Source organism: Pleurodeles waltl, chromosome 7 (assembly GCF_031143425.1).
Source record: "Pleurodeles waltl isolate 20211129_DDA chromosome 7, aPleWal1.hap1.20221129, whole genome shotgun sequence".
In the NCBI taxonomy this organism is placed as follows: domain Eukaryota; kingdom Metazoa; phylum Chordata; class Amphibia; order Caudata; family Salamandridae; genus Pleurodeles; species Pleurodeles waltl.
Window position 1 is genome coordinate 1,187,983,489 of NC_090446.1, and position 23,186 is coordinate 1,188,006,674.

Here is a 23,186-nt window from a genome sequence, read left to right on the forward strand (position 1 = left end):
GTTAAAATGCAGTCTAATAGGGAGGAAAAATGCAGCCCGATAGGCTTACATGTATGAGTTAAAAAGCACCCTCTTGAGGGCGTGGGCAACCGTTATGGCTGTGTGGACGTAATCCACAGAGGCTTTCCATTACAACCACGTGGGCGTGATGCTAATGCCCTGGAAAAACCCTGTATGCAGCGGAGGGAGGACCGGATTGCCTCGAGGCGGCTCCGATCTCGCCGACCGCTGCCTTTAACCAGATGTGAGCCTGGATCTCATCGGCAGCTCCAACAGCATAGCAGCAAGATGGAAGTTTCCGGACTGACATTGCGCCCACCGCTGCACAGTGGGAGTGAGTGCACTCCATTGCAGACTCAGGAGCACCTGTGTGGCTGCTAAAGCACTGGGGGCCGCCTTAGAGGTCTAGAGCAGTGTTGTCCAACCTTTTTACCGCCGCGGACCGGTAAATGTTTGATAATTTTTCCGTGGCCCGCTTGTCCCATTGTGTGACAAGCGGGCCACGGAAAAATGATCAAACATTTACCGCCCACCACAGTGGGGCGGCCCGGTGCCGATTGATCCACGGACCGGCACCGGTCCGCGGCCCGGGGGTTGGGGAACACTGGTCTAGAGGACCGTTTTGCAGCCACCCGGGACGCTGCTCAGCAGACAGCCTGCTTGCTCGACAGACTGCCTCACTTTAAAATGGCGTCTGCAACGCTCCTGATCTTACCAGTGGCAGCAGCTGGTCCCTCCTTGATGTTGGAATGAGGTGAACCATCTCTGCCACTGGCGTGAAGCTACGATCCCCATTCCTGCATGTTGCATGCCCAAGACCTCCCTGCTGCGCCACACATGGCAATCTCCTGTCTGGTTGATTGTGTGCAAACCGCTCCCTACTCAGACACTGGAGCACTCTCCCTGCATTGCCTGGACAGTCTAGGGAGACCCACTTCCAATGCCTCCAGCCTGCTTTGCTCCGGAGACCTCGGAAAAACTGACTGGTGACCTCGCAGACAGTGGGTAGGCCCCGAGTTTATGGATGCAGGGGCCTGTGCCCCCTTAAGTGTTGGGCCTTCGGCTTTCCATAGGCCCCATGTCACTTGATTGGATGCCCACACCCTCTCTACTAAAGGCCTTACTCCCCTATCGGTTTTGGCCTCCAGAGTAAGTCTAGATTGAGAGATTGCTACCTTGATATGATTGAAACTGGGCCAGACTGTTCTTCCCCACTCAGCAGGCCCTAAAACCCATGGTTGGGGCCTTTGCTTAGGTTCCCTCTGAACCTTTTGTTCAACTTACTCCCTAGTTGATCATTGGACACCTGTGTGTGTAGCTCGGGGCCTGCAACTCAACAGTCTATTTGCTGCCAAGGAAATCACAAACCAATAGGGTCTCCTACTACTTTTCACAGGCGTCAGCAAGGGCTCTGCTCGCTGCCTTGGACGTAGGAGGAGAAATGGCCTTGACAAAAGAGGACCTATTGTCCTCCCTTAGAGACTTTAAGAAATAACTCAGGGATGAACTAAGAGCAGATCTAACCACTTCCTTGGAGTCCCAGAGGGCAGATATTAAGTCCCAGATCTCCTCACTGCAACCTGACCCACTGTATGGGTACCCGCATGCTTGATCTTGAAACAAAACAACACAAGCTCACCCAGCGGTTGGACCCCATTAGAGTCTGAGACGGCCCAGATGGAGACACAGCTGCAAGCGGTCCTCCATGAATGTGAAGGTCTGGTAAATCGCTCTAGATGGGACATCGTATGTTCTCTAGTCTCCAGGGAGACGATCACGCTGAGGTGAGGCAGAAAGGGGTCCATAGGGTTGGCGTGCAGGCGGCTGGAGAGGGGAAACGTCACCAAGTTGCATTCCTTTAAAACTAAGGATCTGATTCAGTAGGCGACCCGGAGGCAGGATTCGGTGTAGTTCCAAGGTGCTATGTGCTCCTTGTTTCAAGATATTGCTCTGGCCTCCCTGTTGAGACGTCTGCAACTCAAGCCAGTCGCCAATCACCTACGCAAAGAACACGTCAAGAATTGATGGACATACCCTTTTGGAAAAGCTTTTGAATACTAGAACAAACAACATAATTTCACCGACCTGGAAGGAGCTGCAGATTTACTTGGCCTAGATGTGACATTGTCCCAGAGAGAAGCAAGTAATTTGGGAGACTCTCCCAGGATTCATGCGCATCCCAAGCCTAGCAGTCACTGGCAGATGCAATGCAGAGGGAGACGTGCCGCCAAATTACTTGTATTTGAAAGGGTCTGCTGGTCCTCTGATCTGGAGCCTAGGGAGGAGTCTTATAACCTGGGTATTCAATGGCTCAGGCCTGGGTAGGCTGCCTGCATAGACTTTCAGTGTATTTCTCGACATCGGCAAAATAAGAATCCGAGGTCTGGCCTGGCACAGGTCTGTGTTAAAGGGGGGAACTCTGCAAGCGACGTTTGAAAAACCTCGACTGGTCAATTGGGCATTGCTACTTTTGATGAACTGAATGACCTTGCAGGGTGAATTAGCGGACACGGACCAACGATCCCAGTTTATATGTGATTCAAGATAAGTTGTGTTTCCTATGGGAGCCTTGTCTCCCAGGATGTTTTTTCAGTTTAGTTTTTTTGTTCTATATTGTTTGTGTTTATTTGCATTTCCAGGGTCACATGAGGATGGGTGGGGCAGGGTGGTCGGGAACTGGAGCGGTGGAGAGCCGGAGGGGCCTTGATAGCTGTACACTATCCACACACAATTCCCGGTGAGTCAGACCTAGAGCAAAGTATTCATACCGACAGCTCTCATGGCTTTAAATATTAGCTCCGGGAACATTAAGCGCCTTAATGCTACAGCTCAGAGGTGTACATTTCAGAAATGTGTAATGGACCGCCACTTTGATGTAACTGCTCTGCAGGAAAACTTAAAAGCAGTGAGGACCATAGGTTGAAGCACAAGTCAAACCCACTTATTTATAAATCATCTGCAAGTACCAAACATAATGGGGTGTCCCTACAGTTACACACTTCCCTGAGATTTTACATTATGGATATTAAAGATGACAAAGCAGGGAGGACCCATATGGTTAAGTGCCTCCTCAGAGGACGCTACTGCACCATTCCTTACACAAAAATAGGTACACTGTTCCAATACATAGAAAAATTCACATAGGCCACCCAATTTGACAGGAGCAAAACCCTCATGCATCACAATGGATGTCTAGCATCATCATTGGGAAAGCTCCTCATCAGGCTGGTACTGCAATGCCTGATGGGCTCCCCTAAACGGGGTGCTCTTAACCATTTGGCTCAGATCGTAGTTGTGACAAAAAAGTAATAGTTATCACTGGGATACCTAATTTTAAGTACCCGAGCAGCTATTGGAGAGAATCGAAATTTAAAATTGATTTACCATCAATTGGCAATAATTCATCGTTTTAATCAGTAGTGAATCCGATGGTAACCAAGATTAAAAACTAAATGAGGAGTAATGGGTGATTATTGATGCTCACCTATTCAAAAAATGGGGAGGTTATAGCCAATTATGGTTCCTCACACTCAAAAGTCTACATGTTTCGCGTCTAAGCAGTCCAGCCGGATTCAGCGACGCTTCATCAGGACAAAAACCTTCTCCAAAGGGTATAAATATCAACAAGTGTGTAAAAAACTAAGTCACTTACTCAGTCCTACTTGTTAATGCAAAGGTAGCCCATCCCTAATTTCAGGATAGAGCCCAAAAGAATCGCTGGCCAGTGACAGAAACTAAGATTTTCAGGTTCTTGATAGTAGGCAAATAAACATACCCCACCAGCGCGCGTCCTAGTGCACCATTGCCATGACTTACACCCCAAACTCGGGCCAGGCGGACTTCCTCTCCCAGCTGGGCGGTTTTGCAGAAGGGAAAATCCTGGTGATAGGAGACTTCAACCTTATATGGGACCCTAGCTTAGACAGTACCCACCCACCCACACAGAACTCATGTGGGAACTTTTACACAGTCTGTGAAGCGCGAAATACAGCAGCTTGGCTTCCTTGGTACCTGGTGCATACTTAATCCACTGACAAAAGATTACACCATTTTTTTGCACTGCTATCGGTCCGACTCCAGGCTCGATCATATCTTTATTAGTCAAACCCTGCAACTTAAAGTCACTGGTGCCTCCATTTTCCCCATCACGATCTCCAATCATGCTCTGGAAGAGGTCTCTTTTGATTGGCCAGCTCCAAAGCCTTCTTTTCACAGATGGTTTATTCGTCTCTTTAAGGACAAAATCCATAAACCTATTACGAATTATTATCAGATGAATGACCCTCCGGACACTATTTATTCTACCACCTGGGATGCTTTCAAAGCTGTGATTAGGGAGAAATGTCTATCTTTGACGTCCACCCTCACACAAATTGGAGGTGGAGAAAGAGCTCCTACAAGCCGAAAGGACCCATAAAGAAAACCCCACAGCATTGAGGGGGGAGATTAATGCCATATGTGCCAAGAGGGCAGAACGTACCCTACTTCGTCTTAAACAGACCACTTACGAAAGGGGAAATAAGGTTGGCACTCGGCTGGCCAGCCAACTCCGAGCCAAGCAGGAAAAGGACTAAGTAGGTCCCATTCAGGGTTTAGATGGGAAACAGGCCCTTACGGAGGAGAAAAAGGCTCAGGCCTTCCATGCCTTTAAAAAAAAAAAAAAAAAAAAAAAAAAACTCTTAGTACGGCAGACACTGTAAACATTCCTGCCCAATTGGCATATTTGGCAGAGGGGGGCCTACCAGGAACTCCCCTGACCAAAGTGATCTTCTGGAAGACCTTATTAGTGAAGAGGAAGTCCAGAAAGCCATTGATTCTCTTAAATAGCATATATTCCCTGGGCCTGATGAGTTCACTGCCCAGTTCAATAGGACATTCAGTTCAGACTTGATACCTCAAGGCTCTCATATCCATTATCCCAAAACAGGGGAAAGACCCAAGCAAGTGTTCGGCCTACCGGCCGAGTGCTCTGCTTAACCTGGAAGCAAAACTGTACACCAAAATTTTAGCTAAATAGACTGGAAAAGGTTATGTCCGAATTGATTAATCCAGATCAATCCGGCTTTATTCCAGCCCAACAAACTAATGACAATCTAAGACAGGTGGTCCACCTGGTGGAGAAAGCCAGCAAGGAACAGATACCTACAGAGCTCCCAGCACTAGACTCGAAGAAGGCTTTTGACTGGATGGACTGGACCTATCCTCTTCACGTGCTCCGTCACTTTGGTTTTGGAGACAGATTTCTTTCATTAGTCCAAGCCAATCATGCTAACCACTGGGCTAGAGCCTTGGTGAATAGATTCACTTCTCCCTTTTTCTCACTGGAACAGGGTACAAGGCAGGGGTCCTTTTGTTCTGAGTATTGAGTCACTAGCAGCCAGAATATGTGCCTCCCCCGTATCCAAGGTCTCCCCTTTGGATCAATACATCATAGGATATCCATGTTTCCATACAACATCATCTTAACTATTACTTCACCTCGAACGTCTTTGAGGGCCCTTCAGGAGGATCTTAGGGCCTCCGAACCCATAGCCGGTTTTAAGGTCAATCTCAACAAATCATTTCTGCTTAATTTGACAGTTCCAGCAGGTGAGATGGAGGAGCTAGCTTCCTCTACTCCCTTCCAACCAGCCAAGAAGAAACTCCTGTATCTTTGCATCAAGATCACTCCTAGAGTTGCTGATCTCCACCAACGTAACTACCTCCCACTCTTCCAGCAACTACAGCAAGACCTCAAACTGGGCTTGCTCTACTTGACATGGGTTGGTTGTATAAATGCCATAAACATAACAGTATTAGCATGAGCATTCTTTATCTTTTTCAAGGTTTACCCACTGATGTCGATTGGACCTTTCTCACCACGCTTCGATCTATGCTTACTGCCTTTATATGGCAGAATTGTAGAGCCCAGCTACCACAGAGAGTATTAGTACTCCCTAAGGAGGTGGGGAGTAGGGGGTGGGATTTGCTCTTCTAAATGTTCCCCTTTACTGTAAGGTGGCTGTGGGAAAACTGGGGTGGTTGCAGAAGTCCCCTCACTTTTTGCCCCATTTGTACCCAATAATGGGGTTTTCTGACTCGGACTGAGCCCTGGGCAATGCTAACCAGTCCCAGGGCCTGTGCTGAAAGTAAAATTGTATATGCAAATAAGGCATAATTTTAATTGGCTACGACAACCTGCCTATAAGTCCCTAGTATATGGTAGGCAGTAGGTTTAAGGACCCCAGGGTATATAGGGCACCCCTGGATGCACGACGGTGGTCCCTGGTGTAATTTCAAAGGCAGGCCTGCATTGCTGGCTGCTATTAAGTTAAAGTTAACCCCAAAATCGACTTTGGAATTAAAAGTACTTCCAAAGTCCTAAACTACCTTATTTTTACATAAAGGTCTGCCCTAAGCGCCCCTAGGGTTGGGTGTAGTGTAAATATAAGCAGGGACTTAATAAAAAATGTTTTATAAACCCTGGTGAGAGAGAAAAAGCCAAATTTGTTTTCCCCATTGTAGTCAATGGGCCCCATAGGCTTAACATTGGAGACTTTATTTTAAAATAACAAAGTCTCATTTTCAATAGAGATTAGCTAAATATGCACGTTTGGTACCAAAGTAAATGTTATAATAAATCCAACAACTTGCCAAAATTTAATTTACTATAATTAGCACAGGTAAAGAGTTTTAGAACTCTTTCTGAAAGTTACCAAATTCAGCCCTCTAGTGGGCTTTCCTGATTGGCCAGCCTTTAGCAGCCCAATCCAGGCTGCCTTTAGGAGGTGTGAAGTGGCCTGGGCTGACACAAGGGAAGCATCTGGGCAACTGAGAACTGCTACAGCAGATGGCAGAGCAAGACAAGGAAAGAGTAACCAAACTGGCCTTCAAAGGAGGGAAGCCACTTGGGGCAGAATTGTCTGCACCCCAGACAGCTAGGAGCCCCACTGGTTAGATTGAGGGGGGGGGCTGGATGAGATGTGGTAGGGAAACTTGACAACAGCAGAGGGTGGGCTCAGCCAGCCAGATGTAACCTTCCAGAAGAGATTTTCTTAATGTTGGAGTTTTAAAGAATGTTGCTTTCTGGGACTGATTTTTGCCACACTTCACAGGAAGTGGTCACCCCAGAGGGTGCTGGACTGCACCTCCCACTGGACATGAGCACCTCCTACTTTCCACCCCCAGGAGCAAGGATAAATATAGCAGAGCTGCCCAACAATTCAGATCCCTGCTGGAATAAGATAGTGGAGAAGGACTGCTCTGTTGGACCCCTAGCCTGCAACTGGAGAACTGCACTCACAAGGGCTGCACTAGCTGCACACTTTGGGCTTCACCAAGAAAAGGACTTTGCCTTGCTTCTGCAACTCCAGGAGTGGACTCCCTGTAAGCTACAGGTACAAAGGAGCTGACCAGAGACCCTTGCATCAAGTCCTACAAGAATAGTCCAGCTGACCAGCGTCCAGTGACCATTTGAGGATTCTGACCAGGTGCATTCTGGGACTTGTAGTCCCAACTCCCAAGGAGCAACTCAGAGCTTCTGGAACCATGGATCAAGCTGTTGGCACTTCAAGTAGTTTGGATCCGTTTGGAGCAACTGCTAAAAAAAGGCTCCCTAATTTGAAGAGGTGCATTGTGGGAGTTGTAGCCCCAGACCCCAAGAGGCAAACCAGAGCCTCTAAACCCTTGGCTGGTGCTGTGGACCACTTTCCTGAATCACGAAAAAACACTTCTGAAATTAAGTGTAACTGTACTACATCATGGGAGGCCTGAACTCCTGACTTTGGCCCTGTCCAGTGCAACCTTTATTTAACCCTTTGAGTGCTATTTGTTTCTAAGCGCTAGATTTACTTTCAATCCTTAAAAATGAATCCCTACATTGAATTTTTTTCGTTTTGGTGTCTTTGTAAAGATAAAAATATTTCCCATTATTATAAATTGGGGGTAGACTTTTATTGTAGGTTGATATTAAATGCTATACATACCTGTCTCCTAAGTTAAGCCTAACTGCTTGTGGGCCATAAAATATACCCACAGACTTCAGATAAATGTTGGAAAGGTTGTGGTCTTTTGGGCAATTTCTGCCATGTCTGGTGGGACTGTCTACAATAAGACCTTATTGGTCTGAGATTTTTAGCACAGATGAGGGAGATTCTGGGATACCCCCTTCCCCACATGCTTGAATTTGTATTGCTAGGGCTGCGTGACCCATCCCTTAAACATCAAACTGTGGGAGATCAATCCATTGTGTGGCTTGGTTTGAGGGTGGCTAATATGGCATTGGCGGCTGCCTGGAAGAAACCTTCAGCCCCTTCAATGCCACAGTGGCATGCCTGATTATAGCTGGGTTTCACAATGGAACGCATGACGGATATTTTAAAGGACTCCCAGAAAGGTTTTGATTGTGTTGGGGGGGGACCTCTGGTACAGTTTCTGTCGGCCTCCCCCTCCTCTCCTGTCCCACAGGCACGAGGGCGCTACACCTTTTCCAGACCTGAGGCTCGACTGTTCCTGGGGTGCCTCCATGCTGGATCCCCTAAGCAGCCTGTTGGAATCTCCCAACGTACCCATGCACACCTATTGCAGGTTTGCAACCACTTTGATTGCACTGAACATGCATATAGTTTAATTCCCTTGTTTTTTCCCTCTGGTGAGGGGATGTTGAGCGGTGGGAGTTTTAATAGGCACTGATGGTGTCTATTGGAATATGCCTCGGTGACGCTATTGTAACTGGATATCCAAACTGCATATCTGTTTACTAGCTGACCTATATGTTTCAGACTGTACCGACATTTGGAATTGATAGCTGAATGACGTCCATTTGCCTCGTCAATTTGCACTACGTATGTTTTGTGCCCAGAAAATCAAAAACAGTTTGAGAAAACAAAAAGCATCCTCTCACTTTAAAGATTCAGGGTTTCCACTATCCATAATGCCTTATACTGCTAGTTGTCTCAAAGTCAGTTCATATTTAAGCAAATAATGGAGAAGAGATTACATTCTGGATATGTTTATACTAGATGGAAGGGGGGAGGCTAGTTTATGATTTTAAAGAAGATTACTACTATGCAGAACCAGGACTACAAGAAAGTAACCATTTTGTCTGTATTGCAGGACCGTCTATGATAGCCATAAATGTTGGATTAGAGTATCAAGATAAATAAAAATGTGAAAACCTTTGCGGATCTTAGACAGAGGCGATAAAAACGGTATCTAAAATGAGAAACTTAAGGAAGATCGTGCAGGTAGGTCGTGCCAAGTGGGTACAATGTGACTCCATACCGCCACATAAGTGACGGAGCGCACTGCATATAAGCGGCACCTTTGCTATCTGTAGTCAGTTCTTTTCTTTTTGCACACTCTGATCCAGAGCTCTGATCCCAACTTCATCAGTCTTGCGGCAACTTCTAATCTGGTGTGATAGGGAACAATGACCCCAACGAAAAAGCCATGATTCAGATTGTACTGAGACAGCAAGAAGCAGATATCTGTTACAGATTTGTCTAAGGATTGTTTGCAATGCTAGGGTTCAACCACAACTAAGTGTGCGTTAAGTGTGCCCTTGTGATTTGGGAGTGGGAGGTGACGCTCTTCTTTGAAAATAAGAAGGGGCTGTGGTTGAAAAAGAAATCCCATTTCCGCTGCAAATCGTGGTCTTGAAGATGCTCCCTCTTCTCGGTCAAAGCCTTCTGGTAGATTGAAATAAAAGTGCAGACATGAGCTCTAGAAGGCCAAGAGGAACTCTACCCTATCCCGCTACATGAAGATGACCACAGCAGATAGTGGCCAGGCTGCAGATCTTTAATGCAATTTTCTACCCGACAGCTACAAATCACTGGATTGCCTTCCCTCAATTTACGTTCCTTCCCTGCTACCACAGGACCTTATTCTTTACCTAGTCCCATATTATTTCCACCTGACATCCATACCTCCTCTCAAACTCCTAGCAATATTTGAGTTTTCTGCAACACATGAAGAAACACAGAAACCTCGATTTCCATAGATACGAAACCAGCCACTAAACATATTCAAAATCTCCTACAACAAAACCCACTACTTTAGCACTTTCTTGCGCACAGAATAAGGGGATCAACTGTACCCCAATTATTTTTAATCTACCTAGACATACCCAGCAGTAGCCCAGATTGCTAGCAGCAAATAGCAGTGCCCCAGTTAAACTACTAAAATTAGTGTTCAAGACCATATGCAGGGCCACACCTTACAATTTCTCTCGCGTAACAAATCACCATACAATTTTTGCTTAGCCATCCGCAAGCAACCAACAACCACCCACACTATATCCAGATTCCACAACTTAAACTTGCTAGCTTCAAAGCACAGACTTGACTGCTATGAAAACTCACCTCCTTCTACCAAGACCAAACCTTTATGTAGTAGCAAGAGTTACTACATTAGTATTTACAACTGTAATTTTCTGTTACATTAAACCAGTACTCCATTTATCAGCTTACTTTAGCTCACCGCCAACTAAATGTATGTCCATCATCTGCTACGTAACTATATCACCTTTAAATGTCTCCAAGTGACGTGGATACAGGTCAGGGGTGTGGAATTTATTAAAATATCTACTTGTCCAGGGGACAGGTTGCTTCTCAAATCTACTTGTCCTGTAAAAAGATCTACTTGTCCCTTTGGTGCCATGTAGTGTGGCGACAATTTATGGCAGCAATCTCATTATGTAAGAGCTCTGATAATAGCGTCTCTGATTATGCCAGGGCTACTACCTTAGTAGGGCTTGAATACTTGCAGTTTCAATCCCTACTGTAGCAATTTCCTTATTTTTCCACCATTCTGCAGATCTGCATACTGGGGCTGGAGGAAGCAGTAAGCAATAGTTCCAGGGCTGGAATGCCTTTGAGTCTGCAAACCTACTAACCTGCATGTTTTAAAGATTTTCACCAGCTTCTCTCTAATATTTTCCCATAATAAGAAAGGTTGGACATTTACTCCTGACAATGGCAGAATTAGAACTTCTTCCAGGGTTGGGAAGAAAGTGGCTGGAGGGAAAATTAACTTGCAAATGCTCAATAGATTTTCACATGAGCAAATCTACACATCGTATTTACCCATGCTAAAATACAGTTCACAAATATTTTATAGGGGTACGACATATACCATGGGTGCACTTTTGTGACTTTCTTTAAGAATTTGGGGCCACATGTCAGTAGGTTCAGATTTGCGACCCGCAAATTGCGAGTCAGAGAGACTCGCAATTTGCGAGTCGCAAATCCGAATGTAGGATGGTGTCCCTGACACCATCTGTGATTAGCAAGGGCTTCGCAAATGCCCACCTCATGAATAATCATGAGGTGGGTCGCAATTTGCGACCCCCTTGCGAATGGCGGCCCTCACAGGGATGGTGGCCTGCTGGAGACAGCAGACCACCATGTCTGTGACTGCTTTTTAATAAAGCAGTTTTTTTGTTTTTTTTGTAATGCAGTCCGTTTTCCTTAAAGGAAAACGAGATGCATTACAAAAACGAAAAATGAAACGTTTTCGTTTCATTTTTTCAGAGCAGGCAGTGTTCCGCAGGCCCACTGCCTGCTCTGAAAAAATGTTTACAGTGACATTCACAATGGGGAAGGGGTCCCTTGGGGACCCCTTCCCTTTAGCGAAAGTGTTAGCACCCATTTGAAATGGGTGCAAACTGCGATTGGTTTGCGCCCGCGTTCGCGGTCACAAAACAATCCTACATTGCACTGCGAGTCGCAATTAGGAAGGGAACACCCCTTCCTAATTGCGAGTCGCAAACCTGTTTTGCGATTCGGTAACCAGGTTACCGAATCGCAAAACTGGGTTTGTGCATCGCAATGTGCTTTTTGCACGTCGCAAACAGCGAAAGTCGCTGTTTGCCACATGCAAAAAGCTACCTACATGTGGGTCTTGGTCCCTAATTAGGTCTGGTGTTAACAAAACATTTTGTTTTTTATTAAACTTCTATTTCTCTCTCTTTCGGCTGGCTTTACTGTGAGCGATCGCATTCTGCTCTTCCACAAGGAGCATATTGGCACACAAAGTAGTTTTGTTCAGTGTCAGGAACTACAGTGGCAATCAGTGACGTAACGAAACTGGAGGGTGCCCCTTTGAAAAGAACATGGAGGAGCCCCCTCTCCAGACTCACTCAGGCCAGGTGCTGAAGGGGCCCCCAGGAGGGCGGCTGCGGGGGCTTTGTTATGCCACTGGTGGCAACGTGTGCTTTTAGAGTTCAAAAATGTTTTGGTTTTTTTTTTGCCAGTGTTTGTTACAGTGTTGAGGGCCTGATAGCTCCCACAACAATAAAGTGTTACAAAAGCCATGTCAAAACAAGACACGCATTGATGAAACTAAAAGACTTATAAAAATATGTCAGATCAGTTGGCTTTGTCAGTGTTTGTTTATTTTCATGCTTCCCATAATCGTGTTGAAAATGATTACACTGATTCTCCATTAGAAATATTTTTGGGAAATACTAGCACGCACCAACACATTTTACTAAATGACACTTCATTTGCATCTAATCAGAGAGCATTCTGGGAGCATTATACTTAGCCTCATAGCCTAAACTTTTCAAACATGTGCATACACGTTTTTTTTTTTTTTGCACTGGAACCAACGTCAGTAGTGAAGTGTGACCTTAAAACATTTATTTACAGCACTCACCCTAATAATGAAGGATTTCAAATAATGAACCATAAATACAAGTTCGAACAGCATTATCTTTTGGAAACATATTCCCTCAACTGCAGAGAGTTCCACTCTCTGTAAACAGGCAGCCAAAGGGTTTGTGCTGCAGAGGGTTGGGCCTACTTGTCCCAAGGACAAAGTAAACATAAAAACTTGTTGCCCTTGACCCCAAACAAGATGTCCCGGGCGTTGGGCGATAGGAATTCCAGGAATTCCACATCCCTGCAGGTCCAACGTACCTGGTTTGTAATTCAGTACCACAACTCACTTTCCTTTATCTGCAATAAACATACACTCCAAAAGTATTCACAAGCACCAGCAATTGGCATTGCATGCACTGATTTCCTGCTGCATCCAACATTCCTAGAGCCAACTCGGATACCAGGTCAAAATTACGATCTTTATTACACACTGATCTTGGTGTCACCCTGTCAGCACAGCTTTATGTGAAAATATTAGCTTATAGCCAGGAAACCCATGTTTTCGAACGAATTACCAAGAAAACCAAAACCATGAATTTCTTTTGGTTTGTGAGGCATGGGGAAGTGGATCAAACGTGGCTTACAGAGCTGTATGGAGGAGACAGAAGGTGGGTTCAGCATGTTTACTAGACAAAACAAAAAAGCAATGGAAAGAAATCTAAATAAAATGATATGAACGAATTGTTTCTTGGTAAAATGGTTGAACACTAGATTTATTCATTTATGAAATTATATATTTATTTAGATAGATAGATAGACAGACAGACAGATAGACAGATAGATCCTCAGAGCATTAGAGCTATAGACAACTGAATATGTTTGTGCTCCTGTGACACACTTACCTCCCACTCCTCGAGGTTCTGGATGGCAACAAAGAGGCACCCCGATATATAGAAGAGCTTCCAGGCCCAGCTGTCTGTAAAATGAAGATGAAAGGGGAATGTTTAATGTGTGGCACCATGTTACAAACATAAAGGCTATGGGTGGCGCTCAACAATTGGCAGATAAAGATTTTGAAACTGGTGGGCAATTGATTCTGCAGCCCATTTGCATCAGACATGGCTAAGATGCATGTTACAAGTGTAAGTGGTAATGTACAAGGGGCATATGTCTATGGACACTAAGGAGGTTAAGATGCATCGCTGCTCAATGGACTTGGATGGATGCTTTTCCACTCTAGAGAAGACAGAGCACAAAGATAACTGGACACCTAAAATTATGTGTAATTCATCCAAGGACGGGAGGTGTGATGGAGTGTAAGATGTCAGTGCAATGTTCCTTTTCCTTTGGTTCGACCAGTGTATCCAAGTCCAGAGAATGGGGACATGGAGGTTGCGCAAGATACCGTACATCCAGTTCCTAGTGGGGCTTCTACATGTAAGCTAGTACCTGAACTGCAGTATAGAAACCTACACTGGCTCTGCATGGTTCCCAACCCACCAGTGTAACATACATTACAACAGAGGAACACTTGTTTTAATTAACATATGATGCAGGAATTTGCACTACAAAGGAGGTAGGTGTGACTTAAGGGGAAAACTTTGTAGCAGAGGAGTTCTAGTTATGATTTCTACACTCACTAACGCTCTACATATCTAAGCCTACAATTACTGAGAATAAATAGGTTTGATCTATACACTTTTGCATAATTGTGAGGAAGGCTATCGGGCATCAATGCACAAGAGTACACTGGTATTAGTGATGGCCTCACATGGGGCAAGCATGTAGACCATGCCACGAAGCAAGATCACTGGAGAGCTGGTTTGGAAGCTGCTCAAGACCAAACAGTTCACAACACCATAAGCTCATTCTTCTTTATTTGCTTCTACGCGTAAGCAAAGCACATTATACCCACACACTGAAGTGACCCGAGCACTAAGCAGCATAATAAAAGAAATGTATGGTTGGTAGACAGGCTCAGCAGAGAAGCAAGACTTAATTTGCAGCTGGTGAGAGCAATTACACTGCACACACAAGGAACACTGGAGGATAATGTAAGAAGCTAATAGCCCTTCTCATCAGGGGGACTACGTACTGAATGGGAAAGTAATGTAATTTCTCAGTCATACATTTAAGTCCCAGCATTTCTCAGAGGGGCTGCTATGTCTTAATGGCATAATTCAGCACTTGTTTAAATAGCGTGCACTCCAACTATTTATAGAACTGATGCACACTCGTGGGCAGCATAGATTGCTTCACAAATTTGAAGCCACCCGTGCCTGACAATTTCCCAATCCTGCTGACCTTTTAAGATGCCAGTATGCCAGGTTCAGAGCCAGATGCATGCCAATTGCCTCTTTTATGTAACTACCACTGTGCTTGCAAGAACAGTGGCCTATTATGAAAGATGGCTCAGCTGTACAAAACTGAGTGTAACCATAAAGCTTAACTGATATCAGTGACTTAACACTCCTAAATGTGAAAGGCTAATTTATTGAGGAGGTTTTTAAAGCGCTGCATTTTTTACAATGGAAAGTATCTGCAAAATTCAGCTGATGTTTAGTAGTTGATCTTCGACAAAGCAGAGATGTCTCAAAAAAAGCAGAAATACTTTCAACTTAACAGTATCAGCACGTCAGCAACAATTTCATAATTTTAATGTAAGAACTCGGACAAATATAGCAGTTCTCATGAAGAACCATAGACTGATGCTGTATGATTGAATCTGGACCTAGCGACACAATCTCCTGGATAAATTACCTTTCGTTGGAATGAGGAGCTGGTCTATGGACCTGTATGTCTCAGTAACACACCCCCATCAGTTAGTTATGTTTTTGTGAGAACGAGGCATTATTTCATTCAATTGCCTACAACAAGCCTCTATTGTAGACAAAAAAAGAGGATGAATAGTTGGCTCTGTCACTGCATCAATCTATGCGATTGCTCTTGAAATAGAGGTGCTCATTTGGGTATGTCCCACATCGGGTATGTCACCTCTCTAAGATAGAGATGTGCTGCATAGTTGAATCTCTCCCTTCGAGAAGCCCCACTCTTGGACGAAGAGGACTGTTAGCTTGATTGATCCCTATGAGCAGCTACTGCAACACATTTCCATTCTCAACACACACGAACCATGACCCTTAAACACAGAGCCAATCGCCTTAACAATTTTGGCACATTGCAGCTATACAAAGAAGACACACATGGTTTTCCAATACACAGGGAAAACAAAACAAGGTGGTTAACTTTTCAGGACCTTGTCTCGGTACTTCTAAAATAGAGGACACGGGCTTCTGTTCTCTGTCACCCACTAAGATTATTTCCCACACTACACAAAGGCCTATACTATAGAGATGGGGCACACTTCCAATAAAATTGTATGCTGCAGGAAAAGTAGAGGTCGTCAACTGGATTTACTGAGTATACTGGTCATTATTCACTTGACAAATGTGCTGCTTTTTCTACTCTGCAACATAAGAAACAATCTTATCGAGTTATAAATCACTGTAGCAAAGACAAAAAGCATAGTGAAATTTACAATCCAACAAATTGAAGTTGGCTTTTGGTGAGCATTAGATGTGGTCTTCCTGAACTGAAGGAAAGACTTCTCTGCCAAGCCTATGGCAGAAAGAGCTCAATGAACAGACGATCAGGAAAGCTGGTAAACTGATGGGTTGGAAGGAATGTTGGGTACATAAATGTCTTCTATATTAGCACAACGTCTAAATGAATGTGAGAAGAGGGGGTGCATTCTTTCTGCCCCTCTTTTCTGACAGCGACAAGAAACAAGATAAAATACAAATTTAGCAGAGGATTGTTTGATCTCTTTCAAGTGGGGTTATTGAGGGGGTGTTGTAACTAGTAGGTAAAATTCAACTTAATGCATGTGTTGATCTTGTACTATAAAGAATCAAAGAACAGAAGAAAATCCTGCAGAGGAACCAAGAGGTTGCCTCAACAGACCACTCCTTCTGGAAGGCTGGCAGATATAGGATCAAAGACAAATCATCTGTGAGGCCTAGTCCTGAAGCCTTTCAGTTTCCTTAGGGGTGCACCAGCCTCTGGAGCAGAATTACATGTGATTATACCTACTCTTGAACTTTATGGTTCAATGCAGTAGCAACATGTGTGAGGGAAAAGAGGCGATTCCTCACCTGAGCTGTAGACTGCAGCAGCAAGCCCAACTGATGTGATGCCTGCAACAGGAAGAAAAGCAAAAGGTTTAAGCTTCAAGGGTATCAAAGTAGCACTGCCACATTCAGAAGCTGACTGCATCTAAACGCAGCAGGCGATAACAGAGCAACTTTTTCTATGCAACACAAAAAGGAAAACGCTAGCAGATTAGAGACATTGCAAATAAGGGTTACTTTTACGTATCACAATGGTACCCCCCTTACACCCATATCATCAATGTAAAACAATTGAATGGATCTGCTGGGCTCCCACTTATGACCACCAAGCAGTACACAAATCTGTTTCTCAGCGATTTTCAATAAAGCTTCTGATCCAGTTGGGTACAGAGGTCTACTTAATATCGGGGAAAGCTACATGGTTTGTTCACTAAATTATGGCTGCTCTTTTTGGGCCCTGCACAAATGCCACTTTCTGAGCCACCATAACTTTGAAACTCATTTAAATAAAAACCTTTTTGGGGATTAAAACACAAATACATTTCAAAAATGATACAGCATCTCTTCTAAATCATCTTCCTTCTATACCCAATGTAATTTCCATATATTCAGGTTCATTAGTTTTCTTGCCAACAGTCATCTCAAACTAAACATCTCTAACTGAGAAGCTGCCCTCCTCTTGTTTGGCTCATTGAGGCCAAGTTAGCATTTATACTGGGCAGTTTGTTGAGAACATAGGGAAATGTTGATGTACCCAGCTTAAAGCTATAGAGCTTTTAGAAACTGGGTTACTGGTTGAGGGGGTGAAACTCTACTGAAGCAGCAACCACAATCCTTGTCAGCTGAAGTCACAAGCAAACCCCAAATTAACTTGATCTCAACCCACACCAATTAAGAAAAAATTTAGTACATTTTTATAAATAAATCAAGACCGAAATGACAAAAATCCAATCAGTAGAACTGGAGATATGCAAGTTTAAAGATTTCAGTGAAATTTGCTCCAAAAAGCACAAAGTGCAAACTGTGGTAATCTGGCCACGCCTGACCAGGACAAAGTCACTAGTTCAGGCCAACCATGATGCAGCGTGTGCTGGGTACAGTGACCCAGTTAGGCCCTTGGAACACAGTAACCTAATAATTGCTGCAAAGAGATGCAGGGTCCGGTGTTAAACATGCATCACTCAGCAAAGGCGTGGCAAGGTCCGGACAAGGAGTGGTGGTTCTGAGGAGCTGCAAAGTGCATGGAGATGCGTCACGATGCCGGAAGTCCGATGGGCTGCATTAGGCAAGGCATTGTCTAGCATGGAGATGCGTTGTACAGTGATGGCTCTTTTGGGCTGCGATAGGCAATCTGTGCAGCATCGTCAATGCATTGGTTCTGAGGGCTATGCTTCAAGCAGCAAAGGTGAAACGCCAGCTGTGCAAGAGATGCACCATAGTGGAGATGCATCGTTCTGCTGAGTCCACAGATGGGCTGGCAGAGCACTTTTAGGTCCACTTCCAAGGGTCCAGGACAGGGGTGGCCCTACTTAGGTGGACAGGACTCACAGATGACCGAGTCCAGGTGCTGGGTTTAAGGTTGTTGAAAGCTTGTTCTGTCCCCGAGGCTTCTTATCAACAGGCCAGTCAACTAGCCCTTGGAAACTCTCTGGGGTCCTGGGTTTAGTGATGCAGGTCCAGTCCTTCTAACCCAGGTAAGACGGCAGCACGTCATCACAGTAGGGTAGCAGTCCTTCAGAGCAGCAGTTTATACCTGGTGGCAACTTTGAGGCTAAGTAAGCTTCTAGAGGTTTTCCACACCCCTGAGACATCAGGAATCCACTTCCTCCCTGCCCTGGCCCCAGCTTGTCTAAGGTCACAAAAGACCAGCATCAAACCCTTTGAGAGACTGCTCAGGTAGAGCCTTTGTGATTTACAAGTATGGTAGGGGACACCTCCTCCAGCTCGTTAACTCAGAGTGGCTCATCCAGCCAACAATCAGCTTCCTATTGTCTTACTGTCTGCGAGCAATACATAAAGACCACCTGCCAGCGACACCATTGTGTGGAAGCATGTGGGAGGGTGCGGAGTGAAATTATGTGGCATGGTGCAGAGTGGATTTATGTGGGATGGCATGGTGCAGAGTGGATTTATGTGGGAAAGCATTGTCTGGCATGTAGTGGAGTTAATTATGTGGCATAATGGAGTGAAATTATGTTGGAGTGGAATTGTTTGTAGGAGTGTGTGGCTTGGAATCATGTGGCGCTGAGTGGAGTTATATGTAGGGGAATTATATGGCATACTGTGCAGTGGAACTGGGTGGCTAGTAATTATGTGGTAATAAGTGCAGTGGAATAATGTGGGGTGGTATTTTGTCATGGAGTGTAATAATATGGAGTGGTATTGTGTGTTGTGGCATAAAGTGGAGTGGAATTATGTGGTGTGAGGGTTGAACTATATGAATTGATGTGGGATTCTATAGTGTGGATTGGATGTTTGTGATGTATAGTGGAATTATGTGTAGTGGAGTGTAATTATTTGGTTTGGTGTGGAATTATGTGGTATGGAATGGACTTGTGTGGAGTTGAATTATGTGGTCTAGAACTGTCTGGCATTAAGTGACATTGCGGTTAGTGGAATTATGTGGCATGGCGTGGAGCATACATGGTGTGGCTAAGGGGATTTATGTGGAGTGTATTTATGTGGTATGGAGTGGGGTGTGATTATGTGGAGTTGAATTATATGGTGTTGAGGGGTCTGTAGAATGTAATTATGTTGGCTGGGGCGGAACTGAACAGCACTGAATTGCATGGTGTGGAATTATGTGGCATTGAGTGAAATTATGTTTAGTGGAATTGTGTTGCATGGTGTGGCGCATATGTGGGGTGTTGCTATGTGGCGTGGGGTGGATTTATGTGGTTTGGAATGGATTGGAATTGTGTTGCAGGAGGTAATATGTGAAGTGGAACTATGTGGCATAAAGCTGAGTGGAAATATGTGAAATTGAATGTGCTGGATTCTAATTATGTGGCATGGAGTGGAATTATGTGGAATTGCTTGGTGAGGAATTTTGAGATGTTGAAATGTATTGCGTGTATTGGAATTATGCAGTGTGGATTTGTGTGTTGTGGAATTGTGTGGCACTTAATTGTATGGTGTGTAGAATTATGTGGATTTGAATACTTGTTGTCTTCACGGTCCAGATGAGTGTAGGGCAGTCTGCATTTGTTGGCTATACTGTCCAATGATATGCTGCCTGCAGCAATCTAAGCCCCACATATATCTACTGCAGTGCTGATGGAACCACTTTCGTGGGAGGCCTGAAATGGACTAAAACGGTGCGAATGCCATCCAGCAGCTGTTGATGCTTCCCCTGTCAGAACTCGAGTCCTGAGATTACTTTTGGTTATGGGCGGTAGGATTCCTCACCGCTTTGAAGTTTAAACGCGGGCTCTGCTAGGAGAGGAGGGCATGGTGATTAAAGGCTGCTGACTGAGTCCTTTGCATTTACTTAATGAGCCAACAGCATTTCCGCAGCTCTTTTCTCTGGCAGCACGTTTATTGTAAACGTGCATCGGCATGAGGGGCAGTAATCAAGTTATTCTATTCCTCCCGCTAAAACATGGCAGCAGCAATGTGTCTGCAGTGTGGTCCTTAAAATTGTGAGCATGTCTGCAGCGACATCCTTAAAATTATGAGCATCTGCAGCCATTAAAACAAGAAACTAACTTCGGTTTCCTGTCCAGAAATGGCGTGAGGACGGGCGGGTGGGGGGGGGGGGGGGGGGGGGGGGGTGAATAAAGAAACTCAATCTGCGGAGGGAAAGAGGCAACTGAGATGGGTGCGGGTGGGAGGAGACCGAGTGAATTAAAACACGAGCACTCATGTGGAGAGCTTAATGACAGAAAAAAGTAGCTCCTAAAACGGGAGCAGTGGATAGAGACATATACTGAGTCCATGCTATGGGGGAGGGCCGAACTCATCAAGAGGCACGACGCATGCATGCCAAGGACAACCAGGTACACGGGATACAGGAGCACCGTTGGAGCGAACAAGTGGTAAGCTTCACGTCTGAAACCCACTGACTGTAAACAACATGTCTTGAAAAGACAGCACAAGTGCTGTCTGGCCAAGACCTGAAAAGTGCTAAAAATATATCCTACATGGTGTGATATTCGTTCAGCTTCCTGCACAGAATTAAACCCTTCTTTGCCTCCTCAGAAAGCATCTGGCTCAACAATGCAAGACAATGCTCTCCTGACAAGACTCCCAGATACTACACACTTGCCCCTGGATGCCGCTTTGCACAGAGCCTCATTGTCCTAACCATCAGAGACCACCACTGGCTCCCCCGCAAGTCAATATCAAATTAAAATTCTTAAGCATTAGATACAAAGCATTACATGTGAGAAAAAAACTGACTTGTTTAAAAAAACAAAAAAAAACAGTCGGTGCTCTTGTACTGTGCTTCATACAAACTAATTAATTCTTGAAATCCCCACATCAAGGAAGAAGACAAGCTCTTGTTCCTCGCACATTCCAAGAGCATTGGCCCCATTCACCTCAGCGTTGTGGATTACAGAAAAGAACCATGGACCATCTTCTCCATTCCGCTTGTGATGAAATTAACGATGAGGCAGTTTCATTAAATTAAAGTTTTTTTATTTGCTTCTTGTCACCTCCAAGTCACTTCACTCACCAAGCCTTTAACCAACATTCTAAAGCAGCTTGCCACGAACATTCTAAAGCAGCTGCCTGGACCAACCATTATAACAAAGAACAGGGGGCAGGGGGACAAACTAGAGAGAATCAAGGGCGGGAGGAACAAACCAATAATATATGATACTGTAGGAAAATGCCACTGTTAGCATGGTTACCCCCCCAACATTTTGCCTTTTGTTGATGCCAGCTTTGATTGAAAGTGTGCTGGGACCCTGCTAACCAGACCCCAGCACCAGAGTTCTTTCCCTAAAAATGTACCTTTGTCTCCACAATTGGCACAGCCCTGGCACACAGATAAATCCCTTGTAAAAGGTACCCCTGGTAACAAGGGCCCTTTGGCCAGGGAAAGTCTCTTAGGGCTGCAGCATGTATTACGCCACGCTGGGGACCCCTCACTTAGTACATGCACACTGCCTCACAGCTTGTGTGTGCTGGTGGGGAGAAAAAGACTATGTTGACATGGCACTGCCCACAACCTGTAGCATAGGTAAGTCACCCCTCTAGCAGGCCTTACAGCCCTAATGCAGGGTGCACTATACCACATGTGAGGGCATAGCTGCATGAGCACTATGCCCCTACAGTGGCTAAGCTAATTCTTGGACAGTTTAAGTGCAGGGTAGCCATAAAAAGTATATGGTCAGGGAGTTAGTCAAACAAGAACTCCACAGTTCTATAATGGCTACACTGAATACTGGGAAGTTTTGTATCAAACATCTCAGCACAATAAACCCACACTTATGCCAGTGTGAGATTTATTGAGAAATGCACACAGAGGGCCTTAGAGATGCCCCCCTGCAGGCCAGTCCAACCGCTAGTGCTAGGCTGACCGGTCTCTGCCAGCCTGCCACTTCCAGACCAGTTTCTGGCCACATGGAGTGCCTTTGTGCACTCTGTGACGAGGAGCTAAGCCTGTCCTGGGATGAGGTGCTTCACACCTCTCACTGCAGGAACTAACACCTTGCGATGAGCCTCAAAGGCTCAAGCCTGGTGTTACAACACCTGAGGGCACTCCAGCTAGTGGAGATGCCTACCCCCTGGACACAAGCCCTACTTTTGGTGGCAAGTCTGGGGAGATAATGAGAAAAACAAGGAGGAGTCACCCCTCCAGCCAGGTCCACCTCTAAGGTGACCAGAGTTGATGTGACCCCCCTCCTTACAAAATCCCAAAGGGAGGAGGCCCAAGGAGGGTGGAGCCAACCTCAGGGACAGTGGCTACTGCCCTCCGGCCCCAACGCACCCCTAAATTTAGCATTTAGGGGCGACCCTGAACCCAGGAAATCAGATTCCTGACGACCTACAAAGAAGGACTGCTGACCTGAAAACCCCGCAGAGAAGAAGGAAGACGACAACTGCTTTGGCCCCAGCCCTATCGGCCTGTCTCCTGATTCAAAGAACCTGCACCAGTGATGTATTCTGTGGGCCCAGCGACGTCTGCCAACTCGGAGGACTGCCCTGCAACTAAAAAAAGACCAAGAACTCCTGAGTACAGCGGAACCGTCCATCTCAAGCAAGAAGAAGCCATCTTTAAAGGGACTCTCATCCCACTCCAGAAGCGTGAGTCCCCATCACTCTGCACCCGACGACCCTGGCCCATGTCCCGAGAAACAAACAATAATTCATTATTTGGGGAGGCCGTACACTGGACCTTTATTAATCTCCCTGCCCCCCTCCTTTTTTTGACCAGAGAAACCAACAACCCAGAGAGGATCCCCAAGCGACTCCGATGACGTGTCCACCCTGGGCTAACCTCTCTGCACCCCCATGACGATGC

At 45.3% G+C, this 23,186-nt stretch overlaps 1 protein-coding gene across 2 annotated transcripts in view; it reads right to left on the reverse strand.

Moving 5' to 3' along the window:
• Positions 1-23,186, reverse strand: part of CYBC1 (cytochrome b-245 chaperone 1) — a 105,884-nt gene that overhangs the window by 35,319 nt on the left and 47,379 nt on the right. For both annotated transcript variants that reach the window (XM_069200290.1, XM_069200292.1), the window contains exons 3-4: positions 16,739-16,780; positions 13,487-13,560 (exon numbers count right to left, since the gene is read on the reverse strand). In XM_069200290.1, the coding sequence (XP_069056391.1) occupies positions 13,487-13,560; positions 16,739-16,780 (116 nt within the window). The remainder of the gene's footprint in view (positions 1-13,486; positions 13,561-16,738; positions 16,781-23,186) is intronic.